General features: G+C 42.3%; 1 protein-coding gene across 1 annotated transcript; it reads left to right on the forward strand.

The window, feature by feature from the left end:
* Positions 1–698: 698 nt before the first annotated feature.
* rnf10 (ring finger protein 10) lies at positions 699–24,492 on the forward strand. Its single transcript, XM_064937497.1, has 17 exons — positions 699–1,266; positions 6,338–6,522; positions 6,800–7,005; positions 7,114–7,204; positions 7,293–7,477; positions 7,595–7,731; positions 20,799–20,953; positions 21,128–21,256; positions 21,349–21,562; positions 21,680–21,813; positions 21,931–22,048; positions 22,160–22,261; positions 22,360–22,497; positions 22,855–22,946; positions 23,108–23,165; positions 23,338–23,502; positions 23,604–24,492. Exons 1-17 carry the CDS (start codon positions 1,101–1,103, stop codon positions 23,681–23,683), a joined length of 2,355 nt encoding a protein of 784 aa, XP_064793569.1. The 5' UTR covers positions 699–1,100; the 3' UTR covers positions 23,684–24,492.
* The last annotated feature ends 452 nt before the right edge of the window (positions 24,493–24,944 follow it).

The raw sequence follows: 24,944 nt of genomic DNA on the forward strand, positions 1-24,944 counted from the left end.
TCAGGTGGATGGATTATCTTGGCACAGAAGAAATGCTCACTAACAGGGATGTAAACAAATTTGAGATAAATATGTTTCTGTGCATATGGAACATTTCTGGGGTCTTTAATATTAAGCTCATGAAACATGTTTTATATTTTTGTAAAGTGTGTGTATAAGCAATAAAAAAATTACAAAATATATACTTGATGTTTTAGGAAAGTTGCACCCAGCTGTATTTAAGAACACTGACTCCAACCGTGACTACACTTCCACCGTCCTCCAATTTCCGCTTCAAACTTTCCAATGGAGCATAACTGGGGAGGAAGTTCAGTACCTCGGCAGGGGCTGTGTTTTTGTCACCTGGATCCGGCCCTGCCTAAGGTTTCCATCAACCATATCACAAGCAAGGATTATTAACGTTTCTAAACGTTAAAACAGGGTCGGGATCATAGTTCATTGATCCAGCTATAGTCCATGCGGTACATTCAAATGGGAACTCAAGGGCTGGGTATATGTCCCCTCCCCCTCCTGGGTTTTCCAGAGCCAGTCAACCATACTACCACTTTTCCTCAAACATTTAGAGAAGGACCACAACGAGGGGGGCGACAATTCACTCTGAACTAGTATTCACATTTGTTACTTGTATTCTCATTGATGTTGGGTTTCTACTACATTTCCCACAACCCCACCCTGTACAAAACAACAACGCGCAAATGTCTCATCCGGGTCTCTGTGGTTCCTGTTTGGCGACCTGTCGCCATTAGTTTTAGCTCGTCCGTACGATCATATATTTTTTTGGGGGGGGATAACTGCACAATTGTCCGTTTTCCATTCTTTGGAGAACGGTCAGCGCCTTTTTGGGGCCAAGTGTTTCCCAGAACGCGAAAACGCTCAACTTTCCTGGGTCTTGGCCCCGGTGTGAGCATTCGCTTCGTTCTCAATTTCTACACCGCCTCCATTACTGAGACGCCTAAATTGTGTCTCTATTTTTCTTGGTTTGTTTTGTTGTCAAGATGTCGCCGTAATGGAGTCTCCCATTTTGACCGAAATTAAACAGGGCCTTCGCTGCCTGACCCGCACTCGCTACAATCTGCTCTCCTCTCCCTTTGTCCCATTTAATGCTAGGGAGCTCGGACGCTCTCTGCCCGGAGCTCGGCCTAAATACCTCTCGCAGAAAGGACACAACCATGGAGAAGAATCCAAACAGCAATGCCAACAGCAACAAGGTTCCGCCCCGTTCGAGTTCTACAGGCCCAACACCGGGAGAATCTAAACCGAAAACAGGTGAACATTAATCAATGGCTTTTCTCAATCGAACTAAATCCTAGCCAATCCCCCTCTGGCTGGTTTAGAATTGCAGTCTTTGGGTGTCACGGAGTAGAGTGACACAAGGTCCATAGGTAACGGCTTACACAGATTACAATTAAAGAGTTTACACAAATATTATCTTAGATATTGTGTTGCTGTGGGGTCGTTCCATGTCATAAGCCATTTCACCCACCATCTCAGAACAGAAAATAGTAGCATTCCTGCAATATTATTTTGTTGCAATGTAACTTAATATCTGAGAAATTAAGCAAATTGATTGCACCCAGTGACATTTTTTTTTGTTTATAGGATTTATATAATATTCAATAAATATATGCCCAGTACCTAACATCCGATTTGGACCAAACATTTTTTTTCTAACAATTAGTAAGACATGATGACTCCAAAGAACTGGTCAAAAGCCACCCACGGACCACCCCACACCAATCCCAACCCCAACAACAAGTATACAGTATCTGTTCTTGTATGTCTGAAGTAGTATGGAGCTGCGGCTTGGAGTATTGTTTCTTCATCATCAGTGATGTCACCACCAATTACCAGCTTCTTACCACTAGAAGGAGGTGTTCCTTCTATTTTTATTTTTTTTGTTTAACCAAATAACATTTTGGTTTCCTTACCATGTAAATGCTCTATGGACAAGGTATGATTGCAACCCATGTTTTGGTAACATTGTCACTGTTTCAAATGCTAACATTTTTGCATTTGTGGCACAAATCAGTGGTACCTATATTAGCACTTTTGTGCTTCGTATCCAAATGATCTATAAAAGGGATGGGCAACTTTGATTGGGGTGGGGGACACGTCTGAAATCATCATGAGGCTCCCCCGTCCTCACCATGTGAGCAAAACATTTTAGCTACCCCCACTTGACAGCGGGGAGTGACTTTATTGATTTATATATTTCGATATGATGGTTATTAAATCAATATTTTCCCATAAATGTTTCCACTGCCATTTCTCGCATTCTGTCAGCATTTATAAAATTGTACCTAAACTGTGTCCATCACAGCTGTCGTTATTTTTAATTAAATTATTTAATACGGTATGACTTTACTAATGTGAACGTGGTTACCGAGTTGGCTGATACCTCGGGATCGAGTCCATGAAATGGTGTATGGCTATACATTGCAATATACAGTACCAGTCAAAAGTTTGGACACTTACTCATTCAAGGGTTTTTATTTGTACTATTTTCTACATTGTAGAATAATAGCGAAAACATCAAAACTATGAAATAACACATTTGACTGGGACTGTATGTCCCCAATGCAATTCTGAAGTATAATACATCCACAGTGCAGTTTCAACAGATTTCTTAATTTTGTTCTGTGTCAAATTTACTATTGTCTTTTATTGAATTTAAACAACATTTCAACTTTGTTTAGTGTCTAGTACAGTTGTTGCACGATTACACTTTTTATGTTCGCATCAGTTCAGTGGGGTAATTTTATTTTGAAGTTGATCTGCCAATTCCACCATTGTGATTCACAACACACTGGTCATCCAAGCCAGAGCATGTGAGCAGAGTTGAGCGGTTGGAAATCCCACACGTGCTTGTCTTTCCTAAAAAACCACTCCACGCTCACAGGGAAAAAAACTCCTGCTCTGAATTTGCTCCATTCATTAAGATCACAATGTAACCAGCCCCCATCTTTTTTTGTGACGACCTGGACCTACCAATTTGTTTTTTTAAGTATTGAAACCAAACCACATGGATGTGAATGAAAAGTATTTGAAAAAACATGAAAATGTGAATGTAAGAAGTGACCATAATTTCAATATACTACGTATCATATTAAACAGCATAAATGCTAAATAGGTCAGGAGCCAGACAGTGAGCCTGAGAAGGAATGAAAAATGAATTAATTAGACTATATTATTTCAAGGCTATAGCCTACAAAGATATACATTGAAGCAGTTGCAAGTGCAACACAATAGGCTGGTAGGGACATAAAGGACATTTCATGGTATTAAATCATTACATTATATAAATTGTGCATATAGACTGTGACTTACTTAGAATTTAAATACATATTAAATAAAAAATGAGTTTCCTTTTGAATTCATTTTCAGAAACATGAGTTTGGCCAGTCTGTGGCTTCAGGCTCGTGATGGTGCCTGGAGAGCAGGTCAGCAGCGAAGAATATTCTCTCCACACTTGCAGAGCCACTGGGGATGCTCAACACCCTTTTGTGCGTTCTTGCCAGGCTGGGCAGAGTCATTTTATTCTTTCCATAGGTAGACCTAAAGTTTATTTTTTTTAGGCTAAATAACCCAATCAAATATGCCAGGCTTATTGGGCCAAAATCTGTTATGGCCGATTGTGTAGATAATATAAATAACAAAATGTTTAAGAGATCTGATTTGTAGTTTGTAAGTGTGTCATTCTAGCAAAGCATTTATCTACCCACCTCGTTCCTTTTAGCATGGTGTACTTACTACGTGCACATCATTCTTCTGATAACTGAAAATACACTTTCCACAATGTTTCTTTAGTTGTGGACACCACATCACCGCACCTTCTCTCTTGCTCTTGGTCCTGATCTTTATAAGTCACCTTGATTTTGATCAGTATCTTCATGAAAATATTTAGGGAACTCCATGACAGTAGCTAAAGCAAGGGGCTATAGCAGCACACAAGTAGACTACAAATGCATGCTGGGGCGGGCATGCCCAGAGCTCTTGAAGTGAGCATTGCTGGAGCGAAATTGAAGCAGGCGAGAAGGCCGATGCTCCAGCCTTTGGGAATCTCGTGCCACGCTGCAGTCACATTGTGCACGCTCCGCTCACATACTCTGATCCACGCTACTTTGCAGGGCCTAGTGGTAGGGCTGCTTTGTTTACGTGATATTGGAGGTGGTGTAAGTCGTGCCTTTTGACAGAGCATTAACACATTCACCAAGAGTCGGGTGCATAATGATTTCTGCACATTGCATTGAATTTAAGGTATTTTGGCCTTTTCAATATGTTACTGATATGTAACCACAGGTAAACTATTGTTCAAACAGGCTAAGTTGGGCTGTTTCATAACTGCAATATGTGACCCTCCGTTGAGGAGAAAATTATTCCAAGTGTGTGTTTCATGCATATACAGAATACTAATTTAGTATTTTTGTAGTCGTCCATAGAGGCTGGTGGAGTTAGCCAGTTATAGGACTTACGACAGTGGATGACACCTCATTTCGTCATTGTAGATCAATGATCACCAATCTTTTGAGTCAAGATCACTTTCGCAGTCAAAAAGCAAGCCGAAGTCTACCGCTCTGATATTATTATTTTTTAAACAAACCTATGCAACACAAACATAAAAACAGTTCTGTAGGAATGAGGTTTGTGCATTAGGCCTAATACATTATCACAGCATATTGGCTATGCTTGATTTGTCAATATTCTTATCAGGCCATATTATACACTAAGTATGTGGACACCCCTTCAAATTAGTGGATTTGGCTATTTCAGAGACATCAGTTGCTGACAGGTGTATAAAATCAAGTGCGCAGCCATGCAATCTCCATAGACAAACATTGTCATGCTGAATGGCCTTACTAAAGAGCTCAGTGACTTTCAGTGTGGCACTGTCATAGGATGCCACTTTTTCAACAAGTCTGTTTGTCAAATATCTGCCCTGCTAGAGCTGACCCGTTCAACTGCAAGTGCTGTTATTGTGAAGTAGTAGGCTCAGGCGTGAAGTGGTAGGCCACACCACACTCACTAGCAAGTTCCAACCTGCCTCTAGAAGCAACGTCCGCACAATAACTGTTTGTGGGGAGCTTCATGAAATGGGTTTCCCCGGCCAAGCACAAGCCTAAGATCACCACGCGTAAGGCCATGCGTCGGCTGAAGTGATGTAAAGCTCGCCGCCATTAGACTCTGGAGCAGTGGAAATGCGTTCTCTGGAGTAATGAATCACTTCACAGTCTGGCAGTCTGACAGATGAATCTGGGTTTGGCAGATGCCAGGAGAACATGACCTGCCCTGATGCATAGTGCCAACTGTAAAGTTTTTGGCGGAGGAGGATCAATGGTCTGGGGCTGTTTTTCATGGTTTGAGCTTGGTTCCAGTGAAGGGAAATCCTAATGCTACATCATACAATGACATTCTAGACGATCCTGTGCTTCCAACTTTGTGGCAACAGTTTGGCGAAGGTTCTTTCCTGTTTCAGCATGACAATGCCCCTGTGCACAAAGCGAGGTGTTACAGAAATGGTTTGTTGAGATAGGTGTGAAAGAACTTGACTGGCCTGCACAGAGCCCTAACCTCAACCTCATCGAACATCTTTGGTATGAATTGGAACCAGGCCTAATCTCCCAACATCTGTGCCCGACCTCACTAATGCTCTTGTGGCTGAATGGAAGTAAGTCCCTGGAGCAATGTTCCATCATCTAGTGGAAAGCCTTCCCAGAAGAGTGGAGGCTGTTATAGCAGCAAAGCTCTCACTCCCTCCGCTATCTGTGATCTTTGGGAAATCTCTACCTCATTTGAAGTTGAAATATAAAATGGTTTAGGTAGGAGTCGACCGGTTGTTGACCACTGTTGTAGACTATATCTTTGCCATTCATTTGGGATTGAGGCACGTAAACAGGATCTACACACATAACAGGACATTTTAGAGTGATCTATCACTTGTGTGCAAGTGTGACTTGACTTGCTCTGGCTTGTGCTGATAAGTGCACATGACACGGCCCACTCTGTACTAGTCATGTGGGTTCTAAAGATGAGCTTTTTTTTTTTTTACGAGAGGACCAGCAGGATATGTTTATCTTTTTACCAATATGCCTTTCTGCGTTGGTGTCTTTCAGAGAGATATTTGGTGCAACAGTAATAATATCAGCAAGCTCTGCATGATCTTCACCCTTCCTTTGGTTGATTTAGGCTACAAGCTGATACAAGTTCATTTCTACTTTACATCATAGTGCCTCACGGGCAACAGTGAGCATAAGAAAAGCAATGATAATGCAAATAGAATTGCTGATGATCCTGCTGGAATGATAAATTCCCTTATTTTTTGTTCTCTTGTTCTCCTCAGATGGTAAGAATAATGGAGGTTCTAAGCGCTACAGCCGCAAGCGAGAGCCCTCCGTTCCCAAGAGTGACAGTTTCCCTGGCCCTCGTCGCACCAATTCACAGAAAAGCAAGAATTTTGACAAGAGACCTCCCCAGAGAGGTGGATCCCGGCAGTATTGCGTTACAGGTGAAGGAAGATGTGACGAGGTGAGCATTCACAAGATAAGAAAAACATGAATCTGTCGCTGGCTATGGAATAACCTACATAAGCCTATTTTAAGAAAGCTTTGTTCGGCACTATACTTGTATATTCCCACTTTGGGATCTTGTTCGCTCTTAAATAGCACTTATTATAGTGACATTATATGCCAGAATGATTTGAGTCACTGATCGGTAGAAACAAGGCATCAACCCATAGGAATATTATTATTTCTGCCTGTGAATCAGGAATGTTCGGTTGTAATTATTTTCTCCCTTCCCCCAGGTAGCAGAGTGCCGCCAGGCTGAGTTCAACCCGGCTCAGTTTGCTGGACCTAAAAAGATCAGTCTAAACCACTTGCTCAACTTCACCTTTGAGCCTCGTGTGGGCCATGGTGGTCTAGGAGGAGAAGGACACTCCTGCTGGGGCCGCCGCAACAAGTGGGGCCACAAGCATAAGCCCTTCAACAAGGAGCTTTTCCTGCAGGCCAAGTAAGCGCCCTCTCAATTCAAATCTTTCTTGTGACATAAGGCTTGTTGAATTGTTAGATTGGTGTTTTTTGTGTGTTTTTTTAACCTTTTGGTCTCCTTTTGCTTTAGCTGCCAGTTTGTGGTGACCGATGACCAGGACTACAAGGCTCACTTCACTGACCCAGACACTCTGGTGAACTGGGACTGTGTGCAGCAAGTGGTAGGTTCTGTACATCAGCCCTCTCTTTCGCATGAAATCTCCACCTCCTAATTGGACTTTTAATGCATCTATTATTTCCCCCCTCTAGCGCATCTACAGTCATGAGGTGCCCTCCTGCCCCATCTGCCTCTACCCCCCGGTAGCAGCCCATATCACCCGCTGTGGCCATATCTTCTGCTGGCCATGCATGTTGCACTACCTGTCTCTCAGTGACAAGAGCTGGTCCAAGTGCCCCATCTGTTATGAGTCTGTGCACTCTGATGACCTCAAAAGGTTAGTGAGATGTTAAATAGCCCTATTAGAACATTCTCTATCGCCACCTTTGGGAAAGAAAATATAATGTTTGAAAATGGTGAATAACACACTCTATCCCCTCATGTCTCACTGCAGTGTGGTTGCGATGGAAACCAGGCAGTATGCAGTCGGTGACCTCATCACCATGTGCTTAATGCGGAGGGAGAAGGGGGCTCTGGTGGCCATGCCCAGCTCTCAGTGGGTGAAAGTGGAGGAGCCTATACTCTTTGGAGGTGAGCGATGAGGAAGATGATTACCATATGTTTGTGTTGTCACAATACCAGAAGTTTGACTTCTATACCACGTTTAGTATCATGATACCACAGCAACAAAAAAAAAGGCAAGGAGAATCACACATATTAATGTTTTAAGTCCACAAAAGTGATTAAATCACACCAGGGGAGGTCTGGAGAAAAACAAAAACATTTTGATTTGTGTATTTTTGACCCTTTATTTCATGTGCACATGCACCAGTGTTGCCATGTTTGATTTTCCTGCAGCTCGGGCTACATTGAAAATGATGTCCTGGTGAAAATGTATTGGTTGCTGGTTTTTGGGCTATTACTAAATGGTACTTTTGCAGCCATGGCATTTCTCTTTTATAAAAACGAATAAAAAATCTAACCTCTTCTGGTTAGGACCCTTCCTCTCAATATCTGCCTAAAATGACATACCCAAAACGAACTGGCTGTAGCTCAGGACCTGAGGCAAGGATCAAATCAGATTTGATTGGTCACGTACACGTTTAGCAAATGTTATTGCGGGTGTAGCAAATGCTTGTTTCTAGCTCCAACGTTGCAGTAATATCTAACAATTTCACAACAATACACACATCTAAAGGAATGGAATTAAGAATATATAAATATTTGGACGAGCAATGTCGGCGTGGCATAGACTAAAATACAGTGGAGTAGAATAGTATATACATATGAGATGAGTAATGCAAAATATGTACATTTATTAGGGACCGAGTGTTCCATTATTCAGGTGGCCATTGATTTCGAGTCTATGTATATAGGGCAGCAGCCTCTAAGGTACTAGTGATGGCTATTTAACAGTCTGATGACCTTAAGATAGAAGCTGTTTTTCAGTCTCTCAGTCCCAGCTTTGATGCACCTGTACTGACCTCGCCTTCTGGATGATAGCGGGGTGAACAGGCAGTGGCTAGCGTGGTTGTTGTCCTTGATGATCTTTTTGGCATTCCAGTGACATTGGGTGCTGTAGGTGTCCTGGAGGGCAGATGATTTGCCCCCAGTGATGCGTTGGGCAGACCACACCACCCTCTGGAGAGCCCTGCGGTTGCGGGTGGTGCTACTACTGTTGTGTTGTCTGCAAACTTGATGATTAAGTTGAAGGCGTGTGTGGCCATGCAATCATGGGTGAACAGGGAGTGCAGGAGGGGACTGATCAAGCCCCCTTGTGGGGCCCCTGTGTTGAGGATCAGCAAGTGGAGGTGTTGTTTCCTACCTTCACCACCTGAGGGGCGGCCCGTCAGGAAGTCCAGGACCCAGTTGCACAGGGCGGGTTTCAGACCCAGGGCCCAGCTTAGGGATGAGCTTGGAGGGTAATATGGTGTTGAATACTGAGCTATAGTCAATGACTTTGCATGCACACTGTTGCATATTCGTGATACTATTTGAAAGGAAACACTTTGAAGTTTGTGGAGATGTGAAATTAATGTAGGAGAATATAACACAATAGATCTGGTAAAACATAAAATAAAACAAACTTGGGCATTTTATTGCATCATCTTTGAAATGCAAAAGAAAGGCCATACATTGAGATAGGAAGCTGGGATGTTGTCCACAACAGGGCAACGTTTCAGACTGGTATATTCAGGAATGTGAGCGCTAGGGCTGGGCGATATGGCCAAAATCTCACATCCTGATAAAGGTCATTTCCTATAACGTTACATATCACGATATACACATTTTCTGTAAATTCAATGAATAAATAGTTTATTTAAAATTACCACATGTAAAGGCCTCTTATTACATTTTGAATTATACTCAACAAATTGGCATTTGGTACCTTGGTTCGAGTGTTGGCACCAACTCACGAAACCCCTGTTTCTCAACCGTGTAAATTGGGGCCATTTGGGGTCTTTGCAGATGTAAGTTGTAACGGCAGCTGTTATCTACTTCCATCTTTGTGATTCTTTGCCATATGCTGTATCGCGGGCAAAAGCCTCTTGCAACGTCTGAGTCGGGTTTGTTTTGAGCCCTCGACTGTACTTTTTTGGGTCTCATCTGTAGACTCTCTCTAATGTTTTACATGATTCTTGCGTAGGTGGTGAAAAAGGTTAGTGGTGTTTGAGCCTGTTGTCAGGACCGGCCTGCGGCGTATTTTGCAGAGGACGGTTTTCTGGTCCGTGTCAGACTTTTCATACCCAAACCACGTCCATGCAACCGAAGTTGTCCCTCTTTTAGGTACGAGCTCTGTGTCACGTTCACTCTCCATGTTTGTTTGTGTTGCAAATTTCAGAACGCAAAGCGACTTTCAATGGATGAAAAGTATTGCCGTGAAGAGTGTGATTTGCGACACAACGAAATAAATGATAGAGCATAATATGAAACCATAGAAAAACATCTATCGTCACACAATATATATCGCCCATCCCTAGTGAGAGCTACATAATATTTAGTATGAAGTTTCCCAGGTGTCCCTCATGAGTTTGCCCAAATGTAGCCAAGTGGCCGAATTGGTCAATTGATTAATGTAAGTACATAACATTTTTGTATGTTCTCTATAGTTAACTTCATTTTTAATTAACACAAAGATGAAGGGGGCTGTACTTTCCAGTAATGTCCATCTGAGGTCCTGGATGCTTTTTAGGTCAAAATGTTGGTGGAAGTGGCTCTAAACAATCCTCTAGCACAGTGTGCCAACGGTCCTCTCCCTCGGTGGTAGTTGTCGCTGGTGCACTGGCCCTCCTCCGCTTATGGGCTGGCCTCTTCACACCTAGATGGCTGGGTGGGTGTGGAGCCAGAGAAAGCAGCAGGGGTTTGACTGGAGGAACCAGTTCCTACTTTTGAATGAGTGGGGGATGGAGGGCTTGAATGTGGTCTATTTAGAGTTGGCTCCCAGAGGTCATCTCTACCACTATTGCGGATCATTTTTTTCTCTTTTCAGTGAAGTAAAGTTTACTATTACTTATTTTAGTTAACCTTTATTTTATCAGGGGTGAGCCCTGCATCAAAATCAAATACACAAGACATATCTATAAACATTTATATAGAGTATGGGGAACAAAATCACTATAATTAAATATGTAGACCAATAGGCAACATGACACTCAAACCACATCCAACATAACATGCACACACAGTGCATTCAGAAAGTATTCAGACCCCTTGACTTTCTCCACATTTTGTTACATTACAGCCTTATTCAAAAACAGACTTAAAAAAGAAATCCTCATCAATTTACACATTACCCCATAATGACAAAAAAAACAAGTTGTTCGAAATGTTTGCAAATGTATTAAAAATAAACGAGACCTTATTTACATAAGTATTTAGACCCTTTGCGATGAGACTCAAAATTGATCTCCGGTGCATCCTGTTTCCGTTGATCATCCTTGAGATGTTTCTACAACTTGACTGGAGTCCAACTGTAGTAAATTCAATTCATTGGACATGATTTGGAATGGCACACCTGTCAATATAAGGTCCCACAGTTGACTGTGCATGTCAGAGCAAAAACCAAGCCATGAGTTGAAGGAATTGTCCGTAGAGCTCAGAGGATTTTGTCGAGCCACTAATCTGGGGAAGGGTACCAAAAAAATTATGCAGCATTGACTGTCCCCAAGAACACAGTGGCCATCATTCTTAAATGGACGAAGTTTGGAAGACTACCTAGAGCTGGCTGCTCGACCAAACTGAGCAATCTGGGGAGAAGGGCCCTGGTCAGGGAGGTGAACAAGAACCTGATGGTCACTCTGACAGAGCTCAAGAGTTCCTCTATGGAGAACTTTCAGAAACCATCTCTGCAGCACTCCACCAATCGGGCCTTTGTGGTAGTGGCCAGACATTGTTAAAATGCACATGACTGCTTGCGTCGAGTTTGACAAAAGGAACCTAAAGGAGATTTAATGAGAAACCATATCCTCTGGTCTGATGAAACCAAGATGGAACTATTTGGCCTGAATGCCAAGCGTCACATCTGGAGGAAACCTGGCACCACCCCTATGGTGAGGGCAGCATCATGCTGTGGGGATGCTTTTCAGTGGCAGGGAATGGGAGACAAGTCAGGATCGAGGGAAATATGAATGGTGCAAAGTACAGAACGCTCAGGACCCCAGGTTGGCGCAAAGATTCACCTTCCAACAGGACAATGACCCTAAGCACACAGCCAAGACATGCAGGAGTGGCTATGGGACAAGTCTCTGAATGTCCTTGAGTGGCCCAGCCAGAGCCCGGACATGAACCCGATCGAACATCTCTGGGGAGACCTGAAAATAGCTGTGCAGCGACGCTCCCAATTCAACGTGACAGAGCTTGAGAGGATCTGCAGAGAATGTGAGAAACTCCCCAAATACATGTGTGCCAAGCTTGTAGCGTCATACCCAAGAAGCCAAAAGTGCTTCAACAAAGTACTGGGTAAAGGGTCTGAATACTTATGTGAATGTGATATTTCAGTTTTTTTTAATACATTTGCATACATGTCACGATAATTTTCAATCCCAATGATAATAACTAACAATCAATAGCTTTGACCAATCCCGGAGGTTTGTAAGACCCTGGGTTGAAGAATAATTAAGTAAAGACTCAGCTTATGCAAAAGGTTCGTACAGTTTATTCACAAGCACTTTCTAAAGTCCATAATACAAAGACATCCATTTTATAACTCACTCCCTACTTACGCACATACCTCCACACAAACAGTAGATAGCCAACGCACATACATACACACGAACAGTAGGTGGAATGTATCCTTCCCCATGGTTCTCACCATTGTTTATCACTAGAAAACTGGCAGTTCCATTCCCCTGAGATTAGAGGAACCTTGACAGGACTCCCTGTGAGTTCTAGCCAGGTCAGGTCATACACAGTTTAATTGTTCTCGGTATCTTCTTAGTCACACACACACACATTTCTACTTGTCTCGACCCAAACCTTATTATACTGAAGTTTACCATTCTAATTCATTATACATGTTACAGAAATTAATGATTACTAATAGTTACATTTAATTATTCATTATATGTTACATAATGTCATAATTACATTTCAGGGTGGAATTGCTTAGTCATTACCTTTAAGCATTAAAATTCCCTTATCAATCCACCTCATGACTAAATAATACACACTGATACATCAATCGCCATATGGAATCCTAAATGTTCTATAAAAGTAAACAAAACCAATATATGTATTTACATCTGATACTCATCAATGACTGTTATATCCAATTATAACTCTTCTTTTTAGGATTTCATTATAATCTTCATTAAAGAAATAGTCTGTCTAAACATTGAAGATAGTCTCATCCAACATTGGCTCCTCGTGGTTGAAAGAAACGGAGCCATCTCCTAGGACTGGAGGCCTGTATTCGTCATCCCACTGGTCGGAGCTCGGAATCGGTCCATATCTCACCATCTGTTGGTCATCGAGCTCTCTCTCTAGCATTCTGGTGATTAAACCTCTCACACATGGGACCAAACAGCATCCACACAACACCAACACACTCATACAGGTGAAAACAGCCCACAATACAGTACTTGGTACATTCTTCCATTTCCCAAACATGCTATCGAACCACCCAGTCAGGGAAGTATCCACCCCAGAGTTCTCTGCTAACTCATGAGCTAATGTGGTTAAACCAGCCAGGGCCTTGGTCACTGATTCGTCTGGAGCTGTGTTATTAGGAATGTACGTGCAATAATGAAACCCAATCATTCTACCTACCCCGCCCTTTTCTGCCAATAACATATCGAGAGCCAGCCTATTTTGCCAGGTCATGAGGGAGGTGGCGGATAATTGGTCAGAGAACCCCTTTACTGCATCCCCGGTATCATTCAAGAATCTCTGTTGAGCCCTAACCTCTACTACCTGGAATGGTACCTTTGTGTCGATGCTGGTCTGGTCAAAGCCCACATACCATAACCTGAGATCCTCTTTCTTCACGCTTTTAATGGTCATTCGTACCTTTATGCAATACGTCCCTCACTCCGGATTGCAGTCAAAAACCCTGACCTTTACTATACTCCATCTATTTGTATATTGGGAATGTGGATTTACATAGCCTTCTCTCTCTCTGTGAGCTATAACCTGATTCCAGGAGTTACATGGGGATCTACACAGATATCTATCCCAAAAGTTAGTCCTAGACTGCCAGGAGGTTAAGGACCCTATTTGGTCTAGTGGTAAAGCCTTCACCTATGTGATTCATAGCTTTGTATTCATCAGGAACTTCCCTGGGAATGCCAATAGCATCCATCTAGACAAAGCTACTCCCATCCGGGTCAAAACTCCTCCTGTGCCTACTTTAGCCTCCAATAACTGGCCTCTGATGATTAACTCAAACTGGTTGGACCAATAACCTCGGGGCGCAAGTTCCTAACAACCCTTTTGGTAGTGTCTATAGTATGCGTCCTTTGCTGGTACAAGCCCACCCTACATCAGTTATAGGTGCTGTGAGGTTAAGAATTTTCTCCTGTACTTCCAAACCTAAGTCAGTCACATGAACTATTGCCTTACAGCCATTAAAATCACCTAAGTTCTCGGTGCCCTTCTTGTATCTATAGCGCTGGTACTCATCAGGAGTTAAAGTGAACTGAGGTGGGTTGGCTGAGTACTTCCATCTGGCCAACCCAATCCCTGTACAGTTGTCTGCTTCCCCAGGAAATTGTTTAATGTTTACCTTAAATCCTACATCTTGACCTTATTTGACTCCTATTCTGTAAGTTACTCGTCCATGATGGTCAGTATTTTATATTATTTGTCTTTTACCTCTTATCAATGACAACGGCATCGTATGATTAGTTCCGGAAGGTGGTGGATCTGAATGTATCAGAAAGATTACAAAGACTATGATGCAGCTCAGAGACCCTAATCTTCCCAAAAACCGCCAACCCTCTCCTGCCCTTAGACGGTCTGCTAGGTACCACCCATACTCACACTTCTAGGAGCACCCACAGTGAGGAACGGTCGTGATAGGGAATCTTCATTAAGGAGGTAACCCCCGGACCCTGTTGGTACTCGGTTCTTCTCCTAACTCTGTGTGTGTGTGTGATCAGCAGTGCTTATATGTGTACATACATCTTTGCAGTGGGTAACGTGGACCCAAGGGACTCTCTCAGCTAATGGCAAAGGCAGTGGTTAACAGAACCTTGTATGGGCCTTCCCAACAGGGCTGCTTCCAGTCTTTTCTCCTCAGAGACTGGATCCACACCCAGTCCCCTGGTTGGATTGAATGAATCACCTTCTCCTGTAATTCACCTGTTGGACACAAAGTCTTGGACATTTACATTACATTTAAGTCATTTGGCAGACGCTCTTATCCAGAGCGACTTACAAATTGGTGAATTCACCTTATGACATCCAGTGGAACAGCCACTTTACAATAGTGCATCTAAATCATTTAAGGGGGGGGTGAGAAGGATTACTTTATCCTATCCTAGGTATTCCTTAAAGAGGTGGGGTTTCAGGTGTCTCCGGAAGGTGGTGATTGACTCCGCTGTCCTGGCGTCGTGAGGGAGTTTGTTCCACCATTGGGGGGCCAGAGCAGCGAACAGTTTTGACTGGGCTGAGCGGGAACTGTACTTCCTCAGTGGTAGGGAGGCGAGCAGGCCAGAGGTGGATGAACGCAGTGTCCTTGTTTGGGTGTAGGGCCTGATCAGAGCCTGGAGGTACTGCGGTGCCGTTCCCCTTGGACAAACGGGTTTGGTTAACAAACAGTCTTATGTGTTCTGCTAGTATATCTTCAACTTCTATGTCTACCTGTTCTGGTCTCCCTAACTCTGGCTTTCTATATGTTCTACCTGATAAGCGGAAGTGTTATCCATTGTTTAAAGAAATAGATCCTAGTAAACCAACTCTAGGGATAATATCTGGACCTAATATTTTAGCTACCCTAATCGTGTCCACGAAGTAAGTTGGGAACGCTTCTACCCATTTAATATACTAATCTATTATTGTTAAACACCCCTTCTTTCCCTCACTTCGGAATAGTTCAATGAAGTCCATTTCCAATTGTTGGAATGGATATTCTACAAAAAAAAAATGTTTTTAAGTAGTTAACCTTTAGGCCACTAAGTCTTTCCGAACCTGCAGTGTTTCCTAACCTGCTCTACCATCCTCCCTCCCTGTTGGCACATGGTTCTGCCCATGTGTCAATATTGCTGCATATCTAAACAATGACTTAGGTAGTATGGGTAACTTATCATGATGCCAAATACAATCTGTGTAATTTACAAGTGGCTAACTTTTCTGGCAAAAGTACAGCATCTAATAGATTCAAAATCAACTGAGCATGTGCAATAGGTTTCCCAGAGGTATTTACTATACCTCTGTGGCAGAATTCACAACTAGGGCTGCTTTCTTTGCCAAAACCTTGGAGAATTGCACTGTGCATCTCTTTCTCTAATTACACCCCCCTCTACCAAGTCCTCAAAGGTGTGAGTAATCTCTTTTATGGCCTATGGCTTTCTGTGGGGGTGACCGCCACGCTCAATAGTCATTGTATCTCTTCCCAAACAGATTAACTAGACATAACCTGGAGTTGAGGACTGGAATGCATGCCTGCCCTCCTGACATCTCATGTTTAATCACCAATGGAGCAGACAGTCTTTCCACTGTCTGATGTCCCGAAGCTGAACTGACAATCTTTTCCCCATTTATTCTTACTCCTTCAGGCTTAAAATATGTCCTAAATACTTAACATAAGTCTACCATAATCAAAACCTATTCTTACTGGCTTTATAACGTTATTCAATAAAAAAAATCTGATAATACTATAATATCAATTTTACAGCTTTGTGTTAAATTTCTTACATTACATACAACAACAGCTAAGGGAAAATAAACTTGGCTAGGTTACTAAATGTTACTTAAGCCAAAATAGTGGGATTTTTCAAAATAACCTTATGACAATTTTTTTATAAACTCACCTCACCCCATTTTTTTAAAACACATCTTTCCATGAGAGTAATGTATAAAAAAAATACTACTACTGGTCAAAAGATAAAACAACATTTCAATAAACAATAATCAGAAACTATCACACAACTTGGGGGCACAACTCTATCGCCATTACCTATCTGCTTATTATTAGGATTCATAGATTTTAGGCAACTGTCTCTTCTGTGATTCAGTTATTCTCCTATTCTCAATACGTTATTCCAGCAGACCATTTAGGCAACAGACAACGTATTACATCGAAATCGCCTCGCTATTCTTTTGGATGAATTAGTCTTTCAAATTTAACAAGCTATTATCATTCAGTTTATATCTTAAACAAACACTAACGACCGTATCTTTCCAGGAAAAACATATCAATAGTTGAATTACAATCAGAAACCCAGATTTGAGTCAATTGGTGCATAGGCTGTGAAGCAAACCCGAGCTTCCCGTGTGCCAGGCGAGAATTATACGACTGGACCACCAAAGCTAGTGAAATAACGAAGACTCCTCGCAAAGAACCCTATTTATAATTGTCTGCAGTTGTAAAATCAGGCAGCTACTACTGAGACAATTCCCAGAAAACAGCCCTAATTTAAAATGTCCAAGCATTTCTCCGGCGATGATTTTCATTACTCTCACTCTTGTTGTCTCTCTCTCCCGCTTGTCTCCTTATCTTCTCTCCTGCCTTTCCCTTTGTTTGCAGTTGCGGTGGTTGTGTCCTACTCGGTCACAATGTTTACAGGGAGCCTTACACTCCCGGGCGAAATGTCCTGTCTCATCGCAATTGAAACACTTTCTATCGTCTGATCCTGTCCATTTTTCCCCGTCTCTCTTAGGTCCATTTCCCTTAAAGCCTCCTTTGTGCTCATCTACAATTACCCCGATAGTTACTGTTTGATGTTCTCTCTTTTTACTGTCTCGGTGATTATGGCCTACTTTATTGCAGTGTTTACACGCCGCCTCACAATCTCTAGCAAAATGACCCAGTTTGTGACAGTTAAGGCACCTATCTCCCCCTTTCTCTTGACTGCCTCTATCCACTTTCTCAATAAGGTTGCTAAATCCTGTCCTCTTTTCTGTGTCCCTCCCTCCCTCGGCTCCCTGAGGACCAGCATATGGGGGAGGTGGTGACGGGACAGGCGGCACTGGGTTTTTCTGCCCCCGTTTCATCACCACCTCATCGTCTGGATTTTCCCTCCACGCTTGATCTACCAGAGAGGTGTATAATTTGGGTTTGGGTGGTGTCTCTGTGGGAGCCGTGGGAGTCCTCCCTGTCTGCTCCTGGCTACCTAATCCTTCCTCCTTAGTAGCTCCCTTTTTCTTGGCCCCCGCCGCACTTTTTCTAGCTTCAGCCAGACAAACGCGAGCGGTGTCGAGCCCTTCTGCCTGTTGCTTCTGTGCCTTGTCCCCACATACCCTATGTATTGGTTTAATCATTGATTCCAATTTTTCTATATTTAAACGTCCATCAAATTCATACTTTTTTTTAATCCATTTCGGGCCAAAATAGATGTTTCTTTTATCTTTTCCCTGCATATATATCTCTAATCTCTGGTTAATTCCGGAATCCCCTTAGAGGATTTACTACCCATGTTTATTCAATTACTATTATTGTTGTTATTATGCTTCTTCTCACAATCTATGTGCATGTACTATTAATCTGTGTGCTTTCTATTATCCTTAACCTATGTTGATAAATACCTCCCATTAATCTCTCCTAGAATTCCGGAATAATTATTGGGAAGACTTTTGATATATGATTTAAGTCTCACACGTATACAACAATAAGTTCATACATTCATTTGTTGTTCCTTATGACTTTTGACTGTATCAATATATCAATCTCGCGCGCAAATAATTATCATCTTATCCTCGTTCAAAACTTTGTGTGTTTTTAAAACTCTGATCCAATTGCTTCTGTGTTTCTCTTCTCACAGTCGACGTGTGTGCTTATTCCTTTCCTGAAACTTTTATCTATAGAGATGTCTTTCGATCGGACATTAGGTCTCACACGTATACAACTATAAGCTATATCTCAGGGTTTGTAAGGTCCTAGTTCACAGACTATTTTTCTGTTGTTCCTTGTGATTTATGACTCGTTAATATCTCGTATCTCAACCCACTATATTAGGCTTCCCTCCTTCAATGGATAATCAGACCTAGATGTGCGCCTCCTAAAGATCTGACTATCCCCTTCCAAGCGTATTTAGACAGGCGACCTATATTACTCTGCAGTACATTTTTTTTTATTCAGTTTTTTGAGGAAGCCTTTCCATCTACCTGAAGACGGTTAGCATTAGCATGCTAAAGGCTACACAAGGTGGTCGACATAAACGCACAGAACGCATTCCTGTGTCGTATTGTCTTCAGAAAGTTGCAGGGAATATGAATCGGTGATGCATTCTGTTTGTCTTAAACTTGGGCTAATTAATACATTTTAGAATAAGTAAAATACATTTAGTTGGTTTTCAAACGTGAGACATTTGATAGACTAACCGGAAGTAACAAAATGATATCAAATCGTTTTTCATGTTGTAGTTAGGGCTGTTGCGGGGACAATATTCTCGTGACGCCGCCATACCGGCAGTCATGACCACAGTCAAAGTAATCTCTTGACATGTGTTTGTAGTAACCAACTTGCTAACTACCATCAGGTCCTAATGGCTTGATATTTAGTGCTCTATTGTCCCTCTAACCACTCTGATATCAATGCAAATGTTATCAAAATCACATTAACCACTTATCAAAATAACATCATGATTTTAAAACTCACCTCACTGTGACGACAGCAGGTTGAAACTGAGTGGGAAACATGGTTGTCGTGGATGTTGTTTCAAAGCCAAACAACAAAATGGACAGCGCTTTAAGGGGATTTCATTCAAAGCATTTAAGACGTTGCATGTAGAACATCCATACGCATATTACAGCTTATGCATTCGCCTGTACATGAGCCCAAGCTACACCCCTAAAAAACTGAATCAAAATAATGATAAATTACCTACCGCATATAAAAAAAAAAAATTAAGATGTCTTTGGTACTTAATTGGTCTAGCCTATAACCCAAAATTAAACAATCTAGTAATTTCCTTTGAGTGTGGACTGTATTATGCATTCTGGATGGAATGAGTACCTCATGCTCCGCTCCAGTCTTTCTTTCTATCCACGAGTCTGGGAGAGAACATATAGGCCTAGGCAATGCCGTTGGTTTACTGATTGTGTAGGGTGGCTTAGAGTTAGCCTACATTTTATAGTGAATTTGATTTTGAATAACCTAGTAATGGGGCACGTTTTAATATTTTCATAATTAATAGGTTGACACTACCTTTTTTAGCTATAGAATATCTCACCACTGCGTTTCTCCATCTCCTCCCCATTGCTTTCTCGATCGCGCAGAGATGGGGGGCTGTCAACAGTTCATTGAAATGTTTTGTTGTGAAAACTTGTGCTTTTTTGCGACTTTTTCAAATAGTTAATAGCCTGTAGTCGCATCATGGAGCCCATATATATTTGGATTTCTAAGACATTCTAAGGTTTGTGTCATTCACAACTAAAGTTGCCAAATAACTCTAAATCCTGCGTATAGGAGCCGTTTTTATGCTCAACATAGCCACTTCATATGCACACCCGCTCCGAAATTGATAAATATATTTTCTATTTTATTTCGCCAAGTTCAATTATGTTATTAATACAATAAAATCATATAAAATAATGGCACTCATGAGCATATCGTGTCTGCTAAATAAACTAGCCTACAGTCTTTGGCATGGCGCGTAGGCGGTAGTAGGCCAACTCATATTCGGCTCCTTTTGAAATACACTTTTTTCATTTAATGTTTCTTTAGATCTGCCTAAAATAGATGATGGATTTATTGTGATGGTGTATATTAAATGGATTTGTTAGACCTTTTAAAAATGTTCCAAAGGTTTGCATCAGTGACTTGTATGCCTGGAGATGCTAATCGTGTTTTTTCATTAATGGTCAATTACCGTGGGATCAGCAGACATTTGCATGGCAATAACCGGCTAACAAAATGTTATGACTGCCACATTCTTAGTTTGTAGTATTGAAAAAGTACCAACGTTTTAGTGTACCGTGCGACACTGTTTACCATATACCTGTTTCTGTGGTATGGTATATGTGCATCGTTGTGACATTGCTGTACTCCTGTGCTGTAGATGTGCATCTGAGCCCGTACTCCAAACTGCTGCTGGCCTCTCGGGAACAGGTGCTGGGCCTAGTGGCCGAGGAGAAGGCCGCTCTGCAGGGTCAGCTCACCCAGGGAGAGGATGCCACAGCCTGTTTCATCCAGAGTGCCCTGTGCAATCTGCAGGTAACACTGACAAACTAGCAGCTTGTAGTTTAAAATACAGGCAGCTTCGACTGCATGAAGCAAGAAGTGGTGTGTGTGTGTGAAGTTTGACTTGTTACACAAACTTAGGTCAAGTCATATAATATGCCTATATAGCATGAACTGACCCCCTCTCTTTTTTCTGCTGTGGTCCAGGAGCGAGTGGAAGCTCTGCTGAAGCACCAGAAGGCATGTGCTGAGGACAACCTGGAACTGTCAAATCTCACCCTGGCAGATCCCACCTCCCCTGAGGAGGAAGTAGTGACCACCTTTAGCAGTACCAAGGTAAGTGTTTGCATTTATAACCCATTAATTTACTCTCCAAACTTGCCCGTGTTATTGGCTCTGAGAGATTCTCCATGTTTTACTCTTTCTAGCCAGTTCTGCAGTATTCCTCCGCATTTGATGATGAAGTGGCAGAGGTTCCAGAGGAGGACCCTGAGGAGGCCACCAGTGAGGAACCACAGCTTCCTGAAGGGCTCCTGGAGAGAGTGCTGGAGGAGTCCCCTGAGGATGCAGTGCCCCAGCCTGCTGAGGAAACGGCGCGCCCCCAAACCTCAGAGCATGGCCCCTCCTACTACTTCTACCAAGGTAGGATACCCTTTAGCAGAACTACGGTTTATCTGTGTGTCTCCACTTAACATCTACCTTGTCCTCTTTATTACATTCAAAAGTCCAGTCTCTGCACTTACTCCTTTGTTCTTCCAGCGGAGGACTGCCAACAGATGTTCCTGCACCCAGTGAACGTGCGCTGTCTGCAACGTGAGTATGGCAGCCTAGAGGCCAGCCCCCATACCATCACGGCCACTGTGGTGGAGATTGAGGGGCAAACTATCACTGAGGTAAGTCATTCAATCTAAACCATGTTTGTTCTTGAAAAATGTACCAAGACTTTGTTTCTTCTGCTTCATCCCAGGAACATGTGCAATATCTCAGGTTTTTGATTCTCTTGGCTACAGGAGATTCGCCGTCGACACCGCTACCTGGCTCACCTGCCGCTCACCTGTGAGTTCAGTATCTGTGAGCTGGCCCTGCAGCCCCCCGCCCTGTCCAAAGAGACCCTGGACAGCTTTGCAGGTCAGAACCTAACATACACTCTATTCTAGTCATGTACATTGCTTCTTAGAGTAAATACTAATTCAATAATGATCTTCTTTCTCCATCACTTTTTTCAATTCTGACTCTCAGATGATTTGGAGAAAAGAAAGCGTCTCAGACAAAAGAAAGCAAGGGATGAGAAGCGCAGGGAGAGGCGTATTGAGATGGAGGAGAACAAGAAGCAGGGGAAATGTGAGTCCATATTACTTTTGGTTGTTTCTCAATGTAGAATGTGTAACTGAAAAATTGTCATCAGATAAAGTATCTTCATATGAATGTTTTTTTCTCAGATCCAGAGGTGCATATTGGGCTGGAGAATCTTCAGCAGTTCCCGGCATTTGGGTCACCACCTCACAACGGCAGTCCACAAGTATATCCTGAATTTCTGTTGGCCCCTCCCTCAGCCCTCACCAGCAGCGCTGTCTCTGGTGAGACCAGCTCTTTCAACTGTCCTTTATTTTGATAGGCTTGGAACTTTAAAGTGTCACTGTTTTATGGACTCCTGATAGTAATGTTTGTATTTTGTGCCATGGAATTCGTTTTTTATTTAACTAGGCAAGTCAGTTAACAATTTCTTATTTACAAGGACAGCCTAGGAACAGTGGGATAACTGCCTTGTTCAGGGGCAGAATGACAGATTTGTACCTTGTCCGCTTAGGGATTCGATCTAGCAACCTTTCTGTTACTGGCCCAACACTCTAACCACTTGGCGACCTGCCGCCCCAAATAAAGCACATTACAAACGGTGTCTTGTAAACTGAAACGCCATTTCCATCTTGTTGTAGATGGGATGATGTTCCCTAGTCTGACTGGAGACAGCCCTGCGCCCAGCGTGGGCTGTGTGGAGGATGACTCTCACTGCATGTCCTTTGCTCAGGTCTGTAGGCCTAACTCATTAATTTAGTCACTCCTACATGTCTGTACCTACAATTTTTTTTATTACAGACTGATTACCTTGGATGTCAGGATGTCACAACTTTTGGATATAGACAATTTAGATGACTTATCTCTCATCACCCCTTATTCTCCCCTGATAAGATGCTGAGGGATGGGAAAGCCAGGGCTGATGCTGGGCCATGGACCACTCCAAAGAAAGGTGACAACTCCATGTCTACATCATTCATTTTTCCTCAGTTTCTGTTTGCTCAAATCAGTTGGCAAGGCGAGCATTGTCAGCTGAACCCTATGTTTGTTTGGACCATAGAGTGTCAGTATTCGACAGTGTTGGTCCATGTTTGACTCCTGTTTTTCTTGTGCTGCTCCCTCAGAAATGCTTCTGGCTCCTCCAGCGGCAGACAGCGATGGAGAGAGTGATGTGTCTGACCGGGTCCCAGTGCCCAGTTTCCAGAACTCTTTCAGCCAGGCCTTTGAGGAGGCACTCCTGCAGCTGGACCATGGTCCAACTGCTCCACCACAGCCAGTGGTCATCCCTGGTCAGTCTTTCACTGTGTTTGTCTGTGTCTTAGCTTGTGTAAGTGATGCCTTATTTGTGGAGTTAGAATACTGCATACTTATCCTATTCCTTCTCTCTCAGATGAAAAGGGGGGAAAGAAGAAGAAGAAGAAGCAGAAACAGAAGCTTCTGTTCAGCACCTCTATGATTCACACAAAGTAGATGACACTGAAGTTGAAATGAATCCCTTCACCTGCTCAGATTTGAGTTTGATCCATCTCCCATCACTGTCATTTTTCCATGCAGCTCTATTTTAGAATGACAGACAATTGAGAATTTTTGTTGTTGTATGTAGCCCAGGTAAGTAATGCCTCCACCACAGTCCCACTCACAATTTCTTACATTGTGCAATTGGTTTATTATGTGTTCTACAAAGATTTGTTCCAACTTCCTGCCACATTTGAAAATCTTCTTAAAAAATCTGCTGTAAGGATGGAGGGTAGAATGAGTTACATTTGTTATAGAGACCATATTAGGATCTACGTTGGGTTGAATGGAATTGTTTTGAGGGGTGCATTTTATTTGGGGTAGCAGTCAGCCAGCTGCAGGTACGTCACACCCTCTGAACCATCCCAGATTTCCAATCCCAAGTCGCAAACACTGTCAGCCCTGAATTTGGTCTTTAAAAAAAAATGTCTGCTTAACAAAATACTCATCCACTGCAAGTTGTATGTTCTGCTTGCGTTTTACTCTGATTTGGCCTGAACATAGCACAACCTCTATGCATGAGTCTGATTCTCATACCGGTCTGGAGGAAATGCAAGGAATACAGTGTAGCTAGTATTACAGAAAGGATTGGAAATCTTTTGTGTGTTGATGGCAGACAACAAGAAGTGAAAAGGTGGGATGTAAAGATCCTATATAGAAGTTTTGTTTGAGGGTTCCTTTTGTTCTTTTTTAAGTTTGTAGTGAACATGAACATTAAATGTCAACTGGTCTGACATTGGAATAAAGGATTATGCACAATCAAACTAATTGTCTGGTTATTTTTTGTATTTCAGCAAAATGAGAGGGTGTTGATGCCAAAGGCTGTATTGATAAAGAATATATTTTGTTACTATTATTTTTTTTACTTTAGTTGACACTTGGCTGTCAGAAGGAGAAAGCTAGTTGAGTGTACTGGAAATCTTTAAAAAAAATTTTTTTTACATTTTCTTAGCTGACTTGCCTAATTAAATACAAATTCTTATTTTCAATGGCGGCCGAGGAACAGTGGGTTAACTGCCTTGTTCAGGGGCAGAATGACAGATTTGTACCTTGTCAGCTCAGGTTTCGATTTTGCAACCTTCCATTTACTAGTCCAACGCTCTAACCACTAGGCGATCTGCCTAGTGAATGGTTTGATTTATGAAAAATGTATCTGAAAATGTTTTAATAAATCAGAACCTACCTATCTATCAAGAACCATTTCGAAATAAATGTT

Source organism: Oncorhynchus masou, chromosome 25 (genome assembly GCF_036934945.1).
Source record: "Oncorhynchus masou masou isolate Uvic2021 chromosome 25, UVic_Omas_1.1, whole genome shotgun sequence".
Lineage (NCBI taxonomy): Eukaryota > Metazoa > Chordata > Actinopteri > Salmoniformes > Salmonidae > Oncorhynchus > Oncorhynchus masou.